This window comes from Staurois parvus, unplaced genomic scaffold (genome assembly GCF_062004578.1).
Source record: "Staurois parvus isolate SC_StPar_1 unplaced genomic scaffold, SC_StPar_1.0 ptg000114l, whole genome shotgun sequence".
Classification (NCBI taxonomy): Eukaryota; Metazoa; Chordata; class Amphibia; order Anura; family Ranidae; genus Staurois; species Staurois parvus.
In genome coordinates, this window is record NW_028317910.1 from 6,355,098 (window position 1) to 6,375,717 (window position 20,620).

A 20,620-nucleotide genomic window follows, 5' to 3' on the forward strand; every position below is an offset into this window, starting at 1 on the left:
CCTGCAGTGCCCGCAAGGTCCCTCTGCTCAAGAAAGCACATGTCTAGGCCTATCTGAAGTTTTCCACTGAACATCTGAATGATGCAGAGGACTGTTTGAAAGTGTTGTGGTCAGATGAGACCAAAATCGACCTCTTTGGCATCAACTCAACTCGCTGTCTTTGGAGGAGGAGGAATGCTGCCTATGACCCCAAAAACACCATCCCAACTGTCAAACATGGTGGTGGAAACATTCTGCTTTGGGGGTGTTTTTCTGCTAAGGGGACAGGACAACTGCACCGCATCAAAGGGACGATGGACGGGGCAATGTACCGTCAAATCTTGGGTGAGAACCTTCTTCCCTCAGCCAGGGCATTGAAAATGGGTCATGGATGGGTGTTCCAGCATGACAATGACCCAAAACACACGGCCAAGGCAACAAATCAGTGGCTCAAGAAGAAGCACGTTAAGATCCTGGAGTGGCCTAGCCAGTCTCCAGACCTTAATCCGAGTGAAAATATGTGGAGGGAGCTGAAAGTTCGAGTTGCCAAATGTCAGCCACTAAACCTTAATGATTTGGAGAGGATCTGCCAAGAGGAGTTGGCCAAAATCCCTCCTGAGATGTGTGCAAACCTGGTGGCCAACTACAGGAAACGTCTGACCTCTGTGATTGCCAACAAGGGATTTGCCACCAAGTACTAAGTCATGTTTTGTGAAGGGGATCAAATACTTATTTCCCTCATGAACATGCAAATCAGTGCATCATTTGTTAGACATGCATTTCTTTTGAATTTTTTGTTGCTATTCTGTCTCTCAGTGTTACAATACACCTACCATTCCATTTTTAGACTGATGATTTCTTTGTAAGTGGGCAAACATTCAAAATCATCAGGGGATCAAATACGCATTTCCTTCACTGTACCATAACATCTACGATGACTGTCAACATTAAGCTGCAATAATAAGTCTTTTGGTGTCAGATGTCATCTCACAGAGATCACAGTATTCCCCCTGACAATGCCTTTGTCTGCTTTTCTGTCCAGGAGGACGGAGCCATCTTTGTTTAGGCATCACTCAGGGTCACTGTCTACTTTCTGGACGGCACTCTAAGGGCCAGTTCACACTACATGCATTTCAGTTTCTTTTTTCTGCATCCAAAACGCACAGAAAGTAGGTCACATGGTTGTTAGTGTCATAGTTCACAGTTCACAGTTGCAGAAAAAAAAGTAGAGCATGTTGCATTTTTTCTACACAGAACTGTATTGGAACGCACCAGAACGCACATGTCCCTATTTAAATTGAAGAAAAAGAGAGGAGAAAAAATTAACTGTAATGCATAAAAAAATTCACTGGAACGCGTAAATTACGCATCAAGAACGCACCGGAACATGCCAAAAATGCATTAAAAACACGCATGCATAAATGCATCCGGAACACATCTGGACTGCGTTTCTATAGTGTGCATCAGCCCCAAGGGCTAGTTCACACTAGATGCAGTCCAGTTTTCTGCATCAACAATGCATGCACAGTGTTTCCCATGTATTCCAATGGCTCTAGTTCACACCAGTGCAGTGTGTTCCAGTCTGTTTCCGATGCAGAAAAAAAAAGTAGAACATGCTGCATTTTTTCTGCACAGAACTGTACTGGAACATTGCAAACTGCATCAAAACTGCACCGGAATGGAGTGTGGTGTGATCTGCAAACAAAAACGTATGGGGAATGCATCCAGAGTGCATTTTTTAGTGTGAACTGGCCCTCAGAGATGATACAGTCATAAATCCTGGTGCCTGCACAGTGCTTGGCTGTGTTCACAGATGTCTGGCACAGATCAGCCCCTTACCTAGGGACTGCCTACAGTTAGGATGATGCAGTGTGATCAGTGGGGGACAAGACTGGGGAAATGCTTCCTCCTGCCTGCAGCAGAATGATGACATTATACCAGGCCAGGCAGTCCCTGGTCTGGAGATCAGCTATGAGATCCTGAGGACAACAGCTGGAAATGTTCTGTATCAATGATCCTGTGATAACAAATGAGACATGAACACATTTGTGTCCTTTCCCTGCAATGATCCCAGGGATGTGTGCGCTGAGTGTGGGGGAGTTCTGAGGCAGATATGGGGGTCGGTGGGACCCCTCCAGGGACAAAGCCCGCTCGGTCCCGACATCAGCAGAGCTCAGCGATCCCCTTCTTCTCTGTACATAGGTAGTGGGCGTGGTGATGAGCGATGGGCGGGGAGACAGACTCGCTATGCAGAGCAGGGTGTGTGCCAGTAGGCTGGGGGTGTGCTGCGGTGGGCGGGGTGATCGGAGTGGGGGCGTGTCTTTGGCGCTGCGCTCAGCTCTCATTAGTGACACTGGCCGCTCCGGGAAAGTTTCTCATCTGGAGTGTCAGGGGCCACACACAAACTCTTAGGGGCCACAGTGTGCAGCCAAGGGCCGGTCTTTACAGCCTGGGAGCACACCTGAAGCCAGGAGCAGCACAGCATCTCTTACAAGGGCCCCAGAGCTCTTCCCTCCAGGGGCCCCAACACATCTAAGGGGTCAGGTACTGCATTCTGGGGGCTACACCAGCAGCCAGGGGCCACACTTTGCAGCTGGGGGGCCAGTGCATGAATTTTTGGGAACTCACCTACAGTCAGGAGCCACAGATCACCTTGCAAGGGCCACAGAGGAGCTCTCAGGGGCCAATTCCAGCGCAGGAGAGTGACTTGGACTTGTGTCTGTGGTATGACCCCCGGAGCCCGGTGACCCGCGGGTGACAAGGAGCTTTTCTTTATTGGGGTGGAATTGCCTTGTCCTGGGAGCCTGTGCTGGATATGCAGGTGAGTCCTGTTCTTGGTGACAACACTAACCAACCCGCACTAACTAGTCTTCCCTGGTGTCACTAACTACTCTAAGAGGTCTCTATAGGGCAGATCCTGTGGTGCTGATTTCCAGGGACATGGTCCCACGATGTGTCCCTGCTGTGAAGGCTCTCTGAGTACAATCTGCTGTGCCCTGTTCCCTGCTCACATGACATTGTCCTTGTTAAAGGGATCTGTTTCTTTTATGTTTTAGAGTTTATTTTATTATTTTATATTTATTTTTCTGTTTATTTTTTAAAGACAAATGTATTATTGATTCAGTCTGGTAACTGGTGATGTCAGTGCTGGAAATTGTGGGCTCCGATGCTGGACAGTTGTCATAATTCCCTCCTTTCCCTTCAAGGGTTAATCCCCTCTCTGTATATACTGCTCCCCTGCCCCTGGAAATTCCTGTATACAAGTACTCTGCTCTTGTATTAGAGGTATAGTAGGAGGCGCACTGATTGTGGGGCTCGCTTTGTAGTCCAGGCTGACGATAGATGGGACTTGCACCAATCCGATCGCCTCATCTGGGAGATATCCCAACACAACCAGTACAACAACAACAATGCTCACAGGAGATGTCGCCGCTGTAGACCATGGAGATGGGAAAACTGCCACATGATCATTTATCTCCAGGGAAAAAAACATTTTTTTTTTGTTCTACAAATTCTTTTTTTATATATACCTGGACATACATTATACAATCAGATTTCACATTTCTAAACAATCTGCCTGACCTGTACCCAATCAAACAGGCCCTGGCATTACATAGTTGATAGTGGATCTAGAGGAGATTGTACAATCAAATTGTATAGCGCACAGTCAGCTTAGGTTTGGCTGGTATTCCTGAGCGCCATTGCGATTTTTACGATCGTCTTATACGTTTGTTTGGTCAAATCTTTCCTGCCCCTGGTATGAGCAGCCTTGTGTCCGGGTGAGCGCAGGGTGTCTTCGCCCCTTATCAGTCAGTCTGCCGTTTATCTCCATGGATCTGCTATAAATTGGTTATCCCGTACATTGTTATCTGCCCTGTTTAGTCTTTATTACTCGAGTATGTCCGAGCATTTCTGCATCCTCATTTATTATCCTACAGTGTGTGTGTATGTGTGTGCATGTGTATGTATATGTGTATGCGTGTGCATGTGTATGTATATGTGTATGCGTGCGTGTGTGTGTATGTATATGTGAATGCGTGCGTGTGTGTATGTGTATGCGTGTGTGTATATGTACAGTATATGCGTGTGTATCCGTATGTGTGTGTATATATATATATATATATATATGCGTGTGTCAGTGTGTGTATATGTGTGTATGTATATGCGTGTGTGTATATGTATATGCGTGTGTATATGTGTGTGTGTATATGTATGTGTATGTATATATATGTGTGTGTGTATATGTATGCGTGTGTGTACGTGTATATGTATTTGTGTGTGTATATATATGCGTGTGTGTGTGTATATATATGCGTGTGTGTATATGTATGCGTATGTGCATGCGTGTGTATATGTATATGCGTGTGTGTGTATGTATGTGTGTGTATGTATGCGTGTGTGTGTGTATGCATGTGGGGGGCGTACAGCTGAGTGTGTTAAGCCTCCCTGGAATGATCTTCGAAGATTCATGACTTTGTGGTCCTGTACTCTTTTCTTTCCATCCTCTTACTTCCCATCCCTGGTGGATTGTGATTTATGTTACATCGTAACTGTTCTGAGTGGATGTGGAAACAATCGGTTGCATGGGCCCGCTCACATCAGCGCCAGTGTGCTGTAGAATGTCAGAGGTGCCGATCGCGGCGCATCGCACTATTTATTTTTTTAAACAAACTTTATTGAAATGTCACAAAGCAACGTTTCATGAAGGTCTCTCAGCCGAGGTGCAAGGCAGTCAATTGCGCCTTACTAAAAAAAATGAACTGCATGCAATACTTTTTTTCAACACGCACCTCTACAACCCAGTGGTGTGAACTTGCCAGGTAGGGGACAAGGCTTTTTACCTTGTCTTACATGGGGACTGTGCTGGAATGGCTGCCCAAAGCAGTCCTACCACCTAGTGTGGACAGGCCATTAAAGTGTATGCAAACCCCAAAAATTCAAAATGAACATGTGAACCTAATTGGTCCATTAAATACACCACTGAAAGTGTTATGTTATATCTGTTTGGTATGTTAAAAAAAACCTTTGATGGCAACTGGCGCATTTGTTTCCAATCATGAAGTCATGTCATGCTGTGGTGTTTTCTTGCATACGACTAAATAAAGAATTTCAAAAACATAACCTTTGATCCTGCCAGAAATGCTGAGAACTGATAGTTTCCTGTGCTTACTGTTATCAGTTATCCCCAAGGACTACAGAGCCAAACCCCCTCTGTTATGTAGAATAGGAGAGAGGAATGGTTCCAGAGTTCGATCTTGTTTCTGCTGTCCTGATACAGTAGAGAGAGCATTGTCACCTTAGGACAAGGAGTGTTCTTACTCTCAGGATCGACAGAAAATAAAGAAAAAGAGGCCTGACAAAGAAAACAAAGGCAGCCACCAAATTTAAGGACTGGGAAAGTGCAATATTTACCTTTTTTGTTTTTAGGTTTAGATATTCTTTAAAGCATATGTAAGGACAACTTTAGATTGTACGCCCCTTGAGGGTTAGGGACTGATGTGAATGTACAATATATATGTAAAGTGCTGCATAAATTGATGGCACTATACAAGTACCTGAAATAAATAAAAAAGCTTTTTTTTTTGTTCTGGATGTTTTAGAGAATGTTGGGACCACTATTTTTTTTCCTGTCCATGTTCCATTGGGAAGATTTCCCTTCACTTCCTGTCTTGCAGACACAGCAGGAAGGGCTGAGAGGTCTTTCCAAAGTGAGAGTTTATCCCTTCCTAGAAAGTTGTCACCAGAACAGGTGCCCCCATTGTAAGATTTCCTATCACATCCTATTCCTTTAACAACTCAAAAGTTTTGGATATGAACCAGAGCCACCAGGACAGATAGAGTTGGGGAATCTCCCCAGCGGCAGTACAGACAGCAATAGAAACCTGACAGTGTTTCTAATCCTTTCCCCTACTTCATCCAAAATAAAAAGGAAAAGTTTTGGCTAGAGATACATTTTAACTGATGAACTTTTGGATGTCCACGGGTGGATGGACACACCTCGCTCTGTTTGTGGATTCATATGATTTCTGCAAATGGAGCAGCTTCTTTGAGGATCACTATTGACATTTGGGTAGTGTGAACGTTAATCGGTAACTTTTCAAGCTGCAGATGTGTTGAAGAGATCTGGGAAGATCGTCCATAATTCTTGTGATTTTGCACACCCACCAAAGTACTTCTGAGCAGTTGCAGCAGGTGTCAGTGGTGCTTGAAACGGAGTTCCAGTTGAAAAAAAAAAAAGTCAGCAGCTACAAAAACTGTAGCTGCTGACTTTTAAAATACAGCCACTTACCTGTCCCTTGATCCAGCTATGTTCTCACCACCGCTGGTTTCACTGGCCATCTTCTCTCCCTGGCGCCGGCATCTTTAGTGTGGGCACCCGGCTGTAACAGCTTGTGGCTTCACAGCTAGGTGCCCACTGCGCATGCACGAGAAGCGCTGCACTTTGTGAATGGCCCTGTAGTCTTGTGGGACCTGTCACGTGTCCCAGAAGACTACGGGGAGGGAGGGAGGACGCCTAGGCGATCGCAGTGGGGAGCTGTTACCTGTTAAATTCGGGTACCCGCTTCCTATAGGTGTCAATCCTTAATGGGGAGTGGGGAACAAAGGCTTAAAGCGAAACTTCCCCTTTTGGGTGGAGCTCCGCTTTAAAGTGGACCTGTCATCAAATAAATGTTCTTATGTTAAAGGCAGCACGCTTATCTGTGAGCCTTCTGGTCATGTGCTCTTATTTCCAGAAGGACAATACCATCTTTGTTCAGGCATCATCCAGGGTCACCATCTACTGTCTGGACTGAGATGCCATGTAAATCTTGGTGCATGTGTAGTTCATGGCTGTCTTCACAAATATCTGACATGGATCAGCCCCTGTCTGCAGCCTCCCACCTTGCCACAAAAGTACACTGCACAGTCTGATCATGGGGGAGAGGAGACTGAGGAAATGCTTTCTCCTGCCTACAAAAGACTGATGACATCATCAGGGGTGGACTGAGTTCCCAAATGGTCAGTCCGCCCCTGGACATCATTTCAATCTAGGCAAAGTCACTGACTAGGGCTCAAGAATGACTTTTTAATGACAAACGGTGGAACTTTTTTTGGGTGATACTGTTTATATATTTATATATATATATATATATATTGTGACATGTAAGGAATGTTGTATTTGTGCAGATTTGTAAAAATTAATGAATTGGAGATTTCGATTAAGGAATAGCGAGCCTAAAACTGCCCATAGATGGATGGAAATTTGTACAGTTCAGCAAGGATCAGACAAATTTCGATCTATGTATGGCTTTTCCCGCTCAACAAAAGTTGTGTCTAAAGATCAATTTCTGTTAAACGGGATTGATGGAAAACTTTTGTTGATCAGCGACTTGCAGCCAGTCAGCTGAAACCGCTGCTCTGTGTATTCTGACAGCACAGGTATCCCTGCTGTCAGAATACAATGGCACAGCAGGGGGATTCCTCCATTTATCGGTCAGCCCACTGGCTGTATATGGCCAGCCTTACATGTAAAGAAGGACACAAGTTGTAGTTCATGTCCAGTTAGGATTCCGTTTTACTTACAGCTTATAATAGCAATTTTGTATTTTGCTTGAAAAGATCATTGTGTGCAAATGGTCAGGTTACTTATCTAAAAACGCCCAACTCAATGAAAATATCGTGAGATCCTAGACTGGGGTCTTCAAACTCTCTACAGTTTACTGTCCTTCAAACTTTAGGGGGGGGTCGGACTGTGCTCAGTGGAGGTAAACAATGCCCAATGTTTAGTATTAGAGAGAGAAATAGTTGATGTTGTTGGGAGGAATAGTACCCCACTTTTGTTGTCATTGGAAGGAATTATGCCCTATTATTGGTGTCAGTGGAAGGAATAGAGCCCCATTGTTGGTGTCAGTGGCAGGAATTATGCCTCAAGGGCCGAATAAAGGCAAGCAAAGGGCCACCAGGGCCGCAGTTTGGAGACCACTGTCCTAGACAATCAAAGGCACCATATAATATTTCTGTCCCAACCACCACCAAGTCAGAGCAAATATACATTATATATCCTGCAGTGGTGCTTCCTCCAAAGTTGGGGTTACATCCATCGTTGTACATCTCTATGACATGGTTGTCCTCGTTGTGTAAGAGGAAAGAAGATGAAGGAAATTTTCCTTCCCCATTAGATTGTGAAAACTTGTTTTTACTTTTGCTTTTTTTTGCTTATGGAGAGCAATATTTTCTGACTTTGCACAAAAAAATTACATTTCAGCCTTTGCGTCTCTTTCTCATCGCTTCCAACACACAGGCTAATATGCACAGCGCCAGTGAAATGTCTGCGTCGGGGACTCTTGTTTCAGTGAGTGCACACAAAAAGGACATTGTATGTGCCTGTCGCAGTGTGTTTAAGGTGAGCCGTGTACAATCAGACATGTGGATCCCAGACTACGCACTGTAAACATACAAAGATTAGGGAAGCTGTTAAAGTTTGTTGCCGCTTCAGTGGACAGATATGTCATGGTTATAAAGTTATCCATTCACAAAGGGCGAGTGTGTGTCCAGAACTTTTTATATATTTGTGTGTGTGTGTGTCACTGTCATCAGCCAAATGGGTGCTCTACATGTGAACAAGATTAAAATAACCATAGAACCCCCCCCCCCCCAATATATACTTATATTAGTATCTTGACCTATGGAAATATCATAAAGATCATATGAAAAAAGAACCCATATATAGCAAATGATACTTCTTTATTTCATCATTTAAAATTTGTAAAATCGCACAATACAGTACAATACAATAGCAAGTATATCATAATGAAAATATCAAAATCATACAACTGGTAAAATCAGGGTGACTTACAATATATAAATAAATAATAATTAAAATAAATAATTAAAAAACCAAAATATATATACTGTATATATAGATAGTAAATGTACAGTATATATCACAAGAAGTCACAGCTCGATTTCCAAGGAGTATTTAAATATATGTGATCATATATAATGTTGACACATATGGAATACTGTAAAACCGCCAAAATGTAGAGATGGGACACAACTGCATGTGGATGCACAACCTCCGCAGTGGCAATATATCTAGTCTATCAAGTAGTAACAACAGTAGAAATAATCAGTTTTGTAATTTATATCCAGAGAGCAGTGTCATCACTTCTAAAATACAGCTAGATACTTTGACACTGACAGGGCTTGTTTACACTTGCATTTGGAGGTGGTAAAAACAGGAAGTTGAACCGCGCTTTTATCGCTTGCTGAAAAGGCAGCCAGAAAATGATTTTCACAAGTCACAAAGCTCTGCTTCGTTGCTGCGGCAAAGATTTTAGACGTGTTTGACGGACAGTACCGATGTTGAACGCAACCCATTCAAGTGAGTGGGGATGCAGTCGAGTGGCATTTACGGGGTTGAGACGACCAGTGAGGAGGTGACATATGTCTCACTGCCTCTGAGAAGCCTTTGACCATGACTCAATTTTCAATGCCATTCCTGTGAAATGTAAGATTTTAACATGAGTCATGTGAGTGCTATAAGATATGGTGTATACCAGGAGAGTAGCAATGTCAGCCCTGTAAAATGTGAAATCATTTAAACCCAATGATTATAATCCAGGATAAGTTTTAAGACACTGACTGAATTTCAGAAGCTTTCATTCATTTTTATGTGCAGTTTACATTAAAGTAATTCCTGGTGTGTTTAATTAATTTGCTGCATATCTCATGCATAACAATAAAGAAATCCTTTTAAAGAAAAAAAAAAATTCTGGTGATCCTGCCATGCTGGTGTCTTGTTCAAGTACTTCCTGTTGCAGTGTGACAACACTCACCATACTGTATCTCCATGGAGCAGCGTTGTCACCTTTAGGCTGCTCTCCTGATTTTGGACCACAGACACCTCCCTTTCCCACGTCTTCATTACATATGGAGTAGATAGTTCACAAACAAATAGGTAGGAAGGCTGATAACATTGTTTGAGATTTTACTTCAGTACACGAAAGGTGACAAGCACATTGGATTTCTATCAGAAAATTACTTTCTTGCAGAAAATTTACTTAGCCTGAAAAAAGAATATAAACACAGCCATCACATCTAAGGACCTGCAATATATACATTGTAGTTGTTGAGTTTTGATACATGTTAATGGAATCAACACAAAGTTACTCTATTTGGATATAATCTTTAGTCTTCATTAATCTGCAGTTTTCATTAAATTAATCCCTAGTGATCGTGCCGTGAAGCTCCTTGTTCAGGCACTTCCTGTTATAGGGTGACAGCTGCCTCCGATTGTGCTCCTGCATTGTTACCCTGTCGCATGGCCCCTGGTGGAGACTACAAGCACCATGCAGATGTACGCTGTGCAGGGAAGAACCACCATTGTCAGAAAGCCAGTCCAGAACAGTCGTGCAGATGACACTGGAGCGAGGGCTTGTAGACAGTACAAGGTTTAGGGCCAGATCATACCACAAATACGCATTTCGGATGCATTCCGGATGTGTTTTTGCATACAGTTCACACCACTCTCTACTTTTTTTTCTGCAGTGGAAACTGACTGGAACTGGCTGCACTGGTGAGAACTAGGGCCATTGGAATACATTGAAAACATTGTGCATGCATTTTTGATGCAGAAACAAATGCAGTGGACTGCAGCTGATATGAACCAGCTCTAAGGTCCAGTTCACATCATAGAAACGCAGTCCAGATGTGTTCCAGATGCATTTCTGTATTTTGATGCGTTTTTGATGTGTTTCGGTGCATTTTTGTCATGTTTATCATGTGTTTTCTCCGTGTTCCTGTTTTTCCCCCTCTCTTTTCCTCCAACTTAAATAGGAACATGTGCATTCCAGTGTGTTTTTGGTTCATTTAGGTGCATTCTGGTGTGTTTTTAATGCGTTTTACTGCGTTCCAGTACAGTTCAGTGCAGAAAAAATGCAGCATGCTTTACTTTTTTTATCTGGAACTGGAACGCACTGGAACTGACTGCATTGGTGTGAACTATGCCTTTGGAAACCATGTAGCCTACTATCAATGCATTTTTGATGCAGAAAAAAAACGCACTGGACTGCATGTGGTGTGAACTGGCCCTTAAAGAGGCTGGAGGATATCAGCAGCACTGAGAATGAAAGAAAAAAAGGTAATTTTCATCTGTACAGAAATTGCTTACTCTGATTTCACTGCACACTGTGAGCTTCTCACAAAGTGAGTTATAACCCCCAGCAAGTCAGATGGAGCCTGCCTCATTTCCTGCTGGAGTACACCCAGTGTCATCTAGTCCAGGGCCTTATGGCTAAGATCAAGTGTAGTATCTGTTCTAATCAGTGTCCAGTAGGGGTGCTCCGCTGTCATTCTTGCTTTTAGGCGAGGATGGGTGGCTGTATAGTACCCCTGTTGGTATGATGGGGGCTCTGAAGGTTACTACCGGCTGGAAGAGAAACTGAGGTGCCCACAGGCTGTTGGGAGTAATTCCCCCAGGAAAACTGGAGGGGCCCAGTTCCTCCTGATTTGAATGGATCTACCTTGTCTGGCCAGAGTCCGGGGAGGCAGAGTCCACGGATCAGTTCCCGCTGGGAGTGGTCACCTCAGGGGTGCTCTTAGTAACACATAGGGGTGGGATCCCACGTGTGAAAAATGCACATGGTCACTGCTCTAAAGACTTTTTCTGCACTTTTTTTGGCCTTTTGGCTAAGTCCAGGGCAATTTTTTTGCTACGGGCCTCAGGGCCTAGCCAGTGCACAATTGCACGGCCACTTATTTATTTTTCTCCCCACTGTTTTGTAACTTTTCACTTTTGTGTGTGTGTTTTCTCATTATGATGGAGGGTGTGGGTCCTAGGGCCTGCCCTGATGTCTAGGGGGAGGATATGTGGGCATTAGGTTCCTTCCTGGGGGGGTCGGGTCTCTCTCTTCAGGAGAGCTCCCTAACCCAGTACTTGGTGGCCGGCTTCGGCTAGCCACAAGGAAAGTGGTCTGCCAGGCCTTTTGGCTATGTGGACCATGTTGGGAACCTTTGTCCCTGACAGGAAGCTTGCACCCCGGGGGATCAAGGTAGAGGTCCTACCCCTTTTGGGGGGTGGACTAAAGCACACTGCTTTAGTCCACTTTTTTGTGTTTTGCACTTGCACATTTTTTGTTCACTTACGGGTTTTTGTTTTTTCGCACCTCCGCAGACTTTAAAAAAAAAAAGGGGGTATTAACATAAAATTCATGGAGGTCCAGCCAGTATAATGTTCTTCCAGTAGGCAACACCCACTTCTCCAGACTGACTTCGACCCATTAAGGCAGGTTGATATTTGCATAATGCAATGTAATTCATTGGGAGGAACCAGGGAACACAACATTTAGGAAGATTAAACTTCAGCTTAAGTTAAGGCCTCTCGGGTCACCTGATATAACAGGTCTAATTGGAAGTGAAATATTGCACAGTAAGTGTATCTAAAGTCATTTTTATTTGGTGGGAGTAGGAGAAGATTAGAATCCCTGTCAGGGTTTTATTGCTGTCTGTGTCCCCATAGGGGAGATTCACCCTCTCCGATTGTCCTAGTACCCATTGTCACCAAGACAGAAATGATGGGAAAGAAATCCAAATATTACAGTTGTTACTGGAAGAGGAAGATAGGGAAACTGTTTTAAAGGGAATACCTGCTCTGGTCATAACTGTATAAATGGGAATTTCTCTTACTATGGAGAGATTTCCTTCCATATACAGTTGTGAAAGGAAATATCCTCAATGGAACAATGGAACCATTCACTACCCCATCCAACACTAAAAAAAAGTTTTGGCTTCAGATAAACGTTTATGTATCAAACCCATATGAAGCTGATACCACTTTTTGATTGTTTTATTTAGAGCTGAATTCCATGTTTGTATTTTATTGCATAGTTACATTAATCCAGGTTGGAACAATGAAACTATGCATATGCCATACCTGTGGGATCCCTGTGGAAATGGAGAATTGCTGTAGTAGTCACTGCTACTACAGTAATTACCACTGTTTTCCAGATCCCGTGCCACAGGGTCGCCTGCTCGGCACTGGGCACCATTCACAGAAGGCTTTGCTTTTTTTTCAATAACTGCAAGACATTCTCTGAGAGCGAGTTGGAGAGGTGGAGCTTCTTCATCACAATCTCCACCTCATTCAATCAGAAAATGTCTTGCATTCATTGAGATAAGAAGTCTGTAAATGGCGCCTGTGCCCATGCTGAACTGCCAGATAGATTTCTTCTATAGCCGCCGTTGGTGGATCACTGCCATAAATTATTTTTGTTATTATTGCACAGTGGAGAGAGGTTTCCATCTAATAAAGAAGAAAGTTATATGAAAACTGATATTTCATTGTTTAATAGATGCTAGAGCACTAGACCATGTGAGGGTCTCTTCTGTCTATTAGAGAGGTCTCAGCACACCTCCTGTGCCCATTATGAAGAGCTCCCACTATTCTTGTGTTGAACTCCCAGGTCTGCACGCCTGCTGTGCCCATTATGAGGGGTTCTCACCATCCTTGTGCTAACTTCCTTGGTCTGCACACGTACTGTGCCATTATGAAGGGATTCCACCATTCCTGTGCTGAGCTCTCAGTTCTGCACACCTACTGTGCCCATTATAAGTGGTTCTCACCATCCCTACGCTGGTTTCCTGATCTGCATAACTACTGTGCCCATTATGAGGGATTCCCACCATCCATTTGCTAACTTCTCTGCTCTGCAGACCTGTTGTGTCCATTAATAGGGGTTCCAACCTTCCCTACACTGAGTTTTTAGATCTGCACACCTGCTGTGCCCATTATGAGGAGTTCTCGCCAACCTTGTGCTAACTTCCTTGGTCTGCACACCTACTGTGCCATTATGAAGGGATTCCACCATTCCTGTGCTGAGCTTTCAGTTCTGCACACCTACTGTGCCCATTATAAGTGGTTCTCACCATCCCTATGCTGGTTTCCTAGGTCTGCATAACTACTTTGCCCATTATGAGGGGTTCCCACTATCCCTATGCTAAGTTTCCAGGTCTGCATACCTGCTGTGCCTGTTATAAGGGGTTCCCCAGCTTTGCACACCTGCTGTTTCCATCACAGGAGTTTCCACTCTTGGAAATGTCCTACCTAAGGCTCAGTTCACACTAGTGCAGGTGAAGGCCGCTGGGGGACCCGCACTCCATCCCACAGCTGCAACCACTCGCACACAAAATGCGGGACCCGTGGGTGGGTGCCATTAATCTTAATAGCACTCCACTCACACTGGAAATCACACCAGCACTAGGAAACGCACTGTGTCGGCATCCCAGTGCAGGCTGTGATTTTTGGAAAGGTGTAGGGACCATTTCCCTGCATTTTGTGATTTTCAAATGAATGGTCTCCCGTACTGCGGCCCACAAAACGACACTAGTGTGAACCTAGCCTAACAGTAGAATCCCAAGAGCCCCACTGTCACCTGTGTTAGCCAGAAAAAGCTGCTTCTGAACCTCTCTGACTTTCAATTTGTTGCTGAAGCTGGATTATGTGTTATAATGTATTTAAGTGTGTAAAAAGGAATCTTTCTTGGTTTTGTTTCATAGTCCCTCTCTCTTGTCTGCCACAGAAGCACTGTGTACTGTAGTTAATTTATTTTATTTTAGCAGTTCGTCTGCACAGGCGCTAAATGCTTCTAGTATTTAGATGGCTACTTTAGGAACAATCTTCAAATCTGTAATACAGACGTGATAATATGGCACACTGAGCTCACATCAACATGCAAGTCAAAAATACCTTCCAGTAAAAATAACAGTAATGCTTACTGGGAATAGACTGTCTAGTTGTCCTATTGGGGTGAATGAAGAATGGCGGATACCTTTTCTGTATACAAATTGAGAATTTACCCTAAGAAGTTTTTGTCTTCCGGGAAGGAGATGACTCCTCTCTGTACCCTCCCCAGACCCTCCATCTGATAAGTCTGTTATCTGTGCTGTTTTCTGCAGATGAATGTTGTACAGCTGTGACTGTCCTGATAAATCCTGATCACACATTTACTGATTAAAGGGAAGAGATAACATCTACAGGTCAGGTACTGCCACATATCTGGATTCTAAAATCTACAAAACACTACAGTTGGGGTGAAAGATAATTCCTAAACCTGACACTCAGGAAAGGATCGAGCTATCCTAGAGAGTCAAGTGAGGGCACCAGACCATCTGTAAAGCTGGCCATAGATTATTATTATTATTATACAGTATTTATATAGCGCCAACGGTTTGCTCAGCGCTGTACATTATAATGGGAGACAATACATGAGACAGTACAGTGACAATACAATACAATACACGAAGGGTTCGAGGGGCCCTGCCCCTTGGAGCTTACAATCTAGGAGGGAGGGGATAGTGGTACAGGAGGAAATAGCTGTGGGGGATGGAGTGGTGGGAAGAGCGGAGGAGATCAGCAATTAGGTGAGGGTGGGGTAGGCTTCTCTGAAGAGATGGGTTTTCAGAATGCGCCTAAAGGTGAGGAGGGAAGGTGACAGTCTGATGGATTGGGGTAGTGAGTTCAAGAGGATGGGGGAAGCCCTGGAGAAGTCCTGGAGATGGGCATGGGAGGAGGAGACCAGGGAACTGGAGAGTAGGAGGTCTTGTGAGGAGCGGAGAGTACGTTTTGGGTGGTAAATGAATATCAGATCGGTGATGTAGTTTGGGGCAGTGTTATTTTATGCGTTGGGCAATTGGAAGCCAGTGGAGGGATTGGCAGAGAGGGGTGGCGGATACGGAGTGGTTGGTAAGGTGGATGAGTCTGGCCGCAGAATTCAGGATAGACTGAAGCGGGGATAGCCTGTGCTGGGGTAGGCCGGCGTTACAGTAGTCAAGTCGGGAGATGATAAGGGAGTGAATGAGTTGCATTGTAGTTTCGGGAGTTAGGAACGTGTGTATTTTGGAGATGTTGCGGAGGTGGAGTCTGCATGAATTTTTCAGCGATTGGATCTGGGTCTGGAAAGACAGATTGGAGTCTAGGATGACACCTAGTAACCTGGCTTGCGGGGTGGGGCTGATGGTGGCATTGTTGGTTGTGATGGAGAGGTCAGGGGGGGTGGCGCGGGCTGGGGGGAAAACTAGGAGCTCGGTTTTGGCAAGGTTTAATTTGAGGAAGTGGAGTGACATCCAGTCTGATATGTCGTTCAGAAGGCTAGTGATTCTGGCAGAGACTGAAGGAGTGAGGCGAGGGGTAGAGAGATAGATTTGAGTGTCATCGGCATAGAGATGGTAGTTGATAGATGGATTGAAATTCAGCCGGTTCAGTAGGGGCCTGCCGAATTTTGTTCCATCATTGGCCATTCTCATTCCAGAGAAGTCGATCTATTGATTGACTTCTATCAACCTGGTTTGTTGAAAAATTTTCCTTTGATCAGTGCTGCAGCCAATTGGAGTCCCTGCTGTCAGAATACAATAGTCCAACGAGAAGGGTTCCTCCATCTACCTCACTTATGTGGATGAGGGAATCTGTTCCATTTTTTTGATCAACCCACTGGTCCCTTCCTCACTATAAAATGAACAATTGCCAGACCCTTCCTGCTAAAAATGCACCATTAAGCACTGGGGTTATGTAGTCCCCCCTTACCTCCTGGGAATTTTTTAAAGCATCAATGTGAATGTCATTAGCTACTCTATTATGTACAGTATTTTTATTTATTTATTTGTTTTTTTAGTATAGCTAAATCCAAAACATTTTTGATCAGATTATAGAATAAGGTATAACCTCTATAAGACATTCTTCCCTGTTTGTGTCCCACAGGGGAGATTTTTCTTGACCCAATGACACAACAGGAAGTGACAGAAGTAAGAAGAAATGCTCTTTTAGACAGTGTTTACTGGAACAAGTGTCCGCATTGGAATATTTCTCATCTATTCCCGTTTCGATGACAACAGTACTAATTTGGATTTTGCATCCGTTTCTGACCTGATGACAATAGACATTGAGGGTAAATCTGCCCAGGCAGGGGGTTGGAATAAACCTTCCCCCCTATTAAAATGATTAAAATTGTGTTTTGGCTTTAGATACACTTTACAACTGAACACCAGCCTCCCCTTCTGTTTTGCACCATTGTGCGAGCTCCTGTCCTGTACTCAGCTTGCTTATGCAGGCCATATATGGTTCGAATCCCGAACAATTTTTCGTCTGAAAATCGAAAATGACGTTCCCTCGGTAATCCGATTGTGCCATCAATGATTTCGAAAAAAGGTCGACCAAGTCATAAAGTTCACCCCATATAACAGGCAAAACTTCTGTTCCTTCCAGGTCATGGTTCATGCGCATATTCTTTTCGGAAAAACGTTCGTATGAGTTGACCAGCATTGAGTTGAAAATCTGTAGTTTTTCGTGAATTTTCCAACATGCCCGATCACGGAAAAGGGGAGGAACCACGAAAATCGGCCAGTGTCATTAACCCACTAACACAGTGAAAATCGGCCGATTATTCTTAGGTCCGATTTTCAGATGAAAAATCGGTCGAATTTTGACCCCAGTATGGCCAGCCTTGCTAATAACTCCCGTCATGGAATTTTGATATTTGAATAACTCCTCCTAAGAGAACAGCAAGCCGATCACTTGCATCAGGGCTGGGGGCTCTTGGGAAGGGTACTGAGGCAGGGTGATGTTTTAGGCTGCTATGTACAGCACCCTGCTGACCCTTTCCACAAGTCATGGGTCTGTCTGCATTGCATAGAAAAGCATACAGACCCAGTGTAAGGCTGTGCAGGGTGAGGGCCATGTCAGGACATGTCTGATCATTAGAGGAGAGCAGGCTGAGTTCTCAGCACAATTATAGAACTGACTACACTGTGCTCTTATGCCTAGTGTGGTCAGTTTTAAAGTGATGTTAGAGGTTCTGTTTTTTTTGTTTTGTTTTGTTTTTTTTAGTAACAAACATGTCATACTTACCTGCTCTGTACAATGGTTTTGCACAAAGCCCCAATACTCCACTTCTTGGGTCCCCCCGCCATTGCTACTGGCCCTGCCCCCCTGTTGAGCGCCCCCAGAAAAAGCCGCTTGGTCTGGGGTCACTTGTGTGTGCTTGCTTCCAAGTCCCACTCTGTGTGTCTCAGCATCCCCATTCCACTGCTCGTTCCACACTAGCTGTGATTGACAGCAGTGGCAGCCAATGGCTCCTGCTGCTGTGCCTCAGCCAATGAGGAGACAAAGAACCGGGAGAGCAGAAACTCCTATGTACAGTGCTGGATCGAGATTGGCTCAGGCAAATATTGGGGGGGGGGGGCTGTGGAGGGAGCAGCACACAGAAGGTAAAAAATTCTTCAGCCTCTACAACCAATTTAATAGGAAAACGGAGGACTGGCAGGAACAACAGGGATTTCACACAAAAGGAGCAATGCAAAGAGGACAGGATACTTTTTCATACAAGTACACAGTACAGCAAGCACATATCAGGAGTTTGAAATGTTGGGTTTACATATTCTTTACTGTAATTTCAATCTTTACCTATTTTTGTACATTACGTATCCGTACATCATAATGCATCCTCCTGCAGGCTGTTAGTTCTTAAAATACTGTGTTCTATAACTTATATGATTTCCAATACTGGGGTCTTGGGTGGGCATCTTGCTCTGTCCGGGGCACCACACGACGACTGTATAGGCAGGAGGATTTCTGCTGTTACCACTTGTGTGGCCACCAGTATGACGACGTTTCTTCTCTCTCAGTTTCATCATTTTTCACGTTTAAGCTCCTTCCACAAGGCCCTGATTGTGTAAAAAGCAGCTGGGAAGAGTTGAAGTATTGCTGAGAGTGGCGTTGACGGAGAAGAGAGTGATCAGTGACACAAAGGGACACAGGGGTTTGTCACACATGACTGATTGAGATTTGGGTGGTCCTGGGAATAAAAGTAGCAGAGGGGCCTAGCAGCCTGCAACCTTGGAGGGTCATGAAGGTGAAGGTCAGTCTTCTAGGGTGATGGCGGTCCGGCTCGCTGAGCCTGGGGGATATCCCACTTAAGAGCTTCAGAAACTTCATTTACCTCAGTCAGAGGGATGGATGATGAATTGCCCGTGTCAGCCATCCACTTAAGAAGCGCACAATGCACTCATTACATGCTACAGTGTTCATATTATGCTGTACAGCATACTTATGGTGTCCAAATACCAAGGTTAAGGGGCCCCACTCCTGACTGTACACCTGATACAAAGACCATGGAGAGGGATAAGCATTCAGCTTTGAGTTTGCAGAATACTCACCTTGGTTCTAGCAATGCGACGGTTAGATCTCTCACTGGCTGCTGACATCTTCTAACACAGCAAATACTTTACTCCTGCGCTGGGGATGGACCCAGCAGAGGCTAGGATGACAATGTAAATGTTCTGGAATATGCACTGCTTGCTGCCCTCAACGGATCAGGGTAGTCCAAAGTCACTGAATGCAAAAGGAAAACAAAAAGAGGGCGCACTGGCCTAGTGCATTATCATTTAAAATATTTATTGAAAGAATAAAAAAGTAGATATCATACTCACAATGGACATATAAAACACAGGCACATCACAATGAATAAAGGTGTTCAATCCATATAGCATCTGAGTCCGCAACGATGGAACCCTGGATGACCAGCTGGCCTCAGAGGGCTCTGAGGAAGAGGCTGTGTCCTAGAAACGCGTCAGCCAGTTGGTCATCCAGGGTTCTATCGTTGCGAACTCAGATGCGATATGGATTGAACAACTTTGTTCATTGTGATGTGCCTGTGTTTTATATGTCCATTGTGAGTACGATATCTACTTTTTTATTCTTTCAATAAATATTTTAAACGATAATGCACTAGGCCGGTGCACCCTCTTTTTTTTTTTTTCTTTTGCATTGCTGACATCTTCTCCCTGGGATTCTTCTGGGTACTGGGTTTATGGCATCTTAATTGGTAAGCAGGGATGGCATGTCTTCCATGCATGTGAATGGGAGTCATTCATCCCAGCACACTGGCACTGTGCCGATAATGTACGCTGAGCTGCGCATGCACAGTCCAGTATACATTCACTAGAATATTATGAACAGGCCGGTACGTTTGTTTTATAGCAGAAGAGACTTAGTATGTTTCTTCTGCTCCAGCAATGCAAGGCCCATTTTAGCAGATCAGGTGATGAGAAGAGGATGGAGAAAGGTGGATTGAGCAAGAATATAAAAGTTATTATGGTTTTGAAATGCTTAACAAACCTGAACAGTAGGTGCCACTCTTCAGATGGCACCCCGCATGATGCAGACACAGGCCTTAGCGTAGTTGAGACATGTTAGTCTGCAGACAGACTTTCCTGTAGTTGCTCGTTAGTGAAGTCATCTGCATGTGAAACATTCGCTTGATGGTGATCTCACTTGAAAGGAGATGGAATGGAATTAAGTTTGCCAAGAGCTTTATCAGTGTGCAGGAGACACATCCTGCTCCACCATAAAGATGAAAGCTCTCAGATATTATGGATAAGGTGTAGGGTTAGTGCAGTGAGGATGTTCCATCTTCTAATAGGATCCATCTTGTCTTTGAAGAAGTCGGCTGATAGACTGTCAGAGACACTTAGCTGAAGAGGATGCGGACTCGGGAGACAAGTGTGCCGGACAGACATGACAACTGTAGAACTGGAGCCAAGATTTTGTTCCGGCTGAGAGATCGCAGAGTATAGCTTACACAGAACTCCCAGGAAATCAAGCTGCAAACAA

The 20,620-nt window shown here is 44.3% G+C and overlaps 1 protein-coding gene across 1 annotated transcript in view; it reads left to right on the top strand.

Annotated features, from left to right (window-relative positions):
• Positions 1–2,333: 2,333 nt before the first annotated feature.
• Positions 2,334–20,620, top strand: part of WNT5B (Wnt family member 5B) — a 200,987-nt gene continuing 182,700 nt past the window's right edge. Inside the window, exon 1 of the mRNA XM_089671813.1 lies at positions 2,334–2,800. Coding sequence (XP_089527939.1) covers positions 2,795–2,800 — 6 coding nt within the window. The 5' untranslated portion in view covers positions 2,334–2,794. The remainder of the gene's footprint in view (positions 2,801–20,620) is intronic.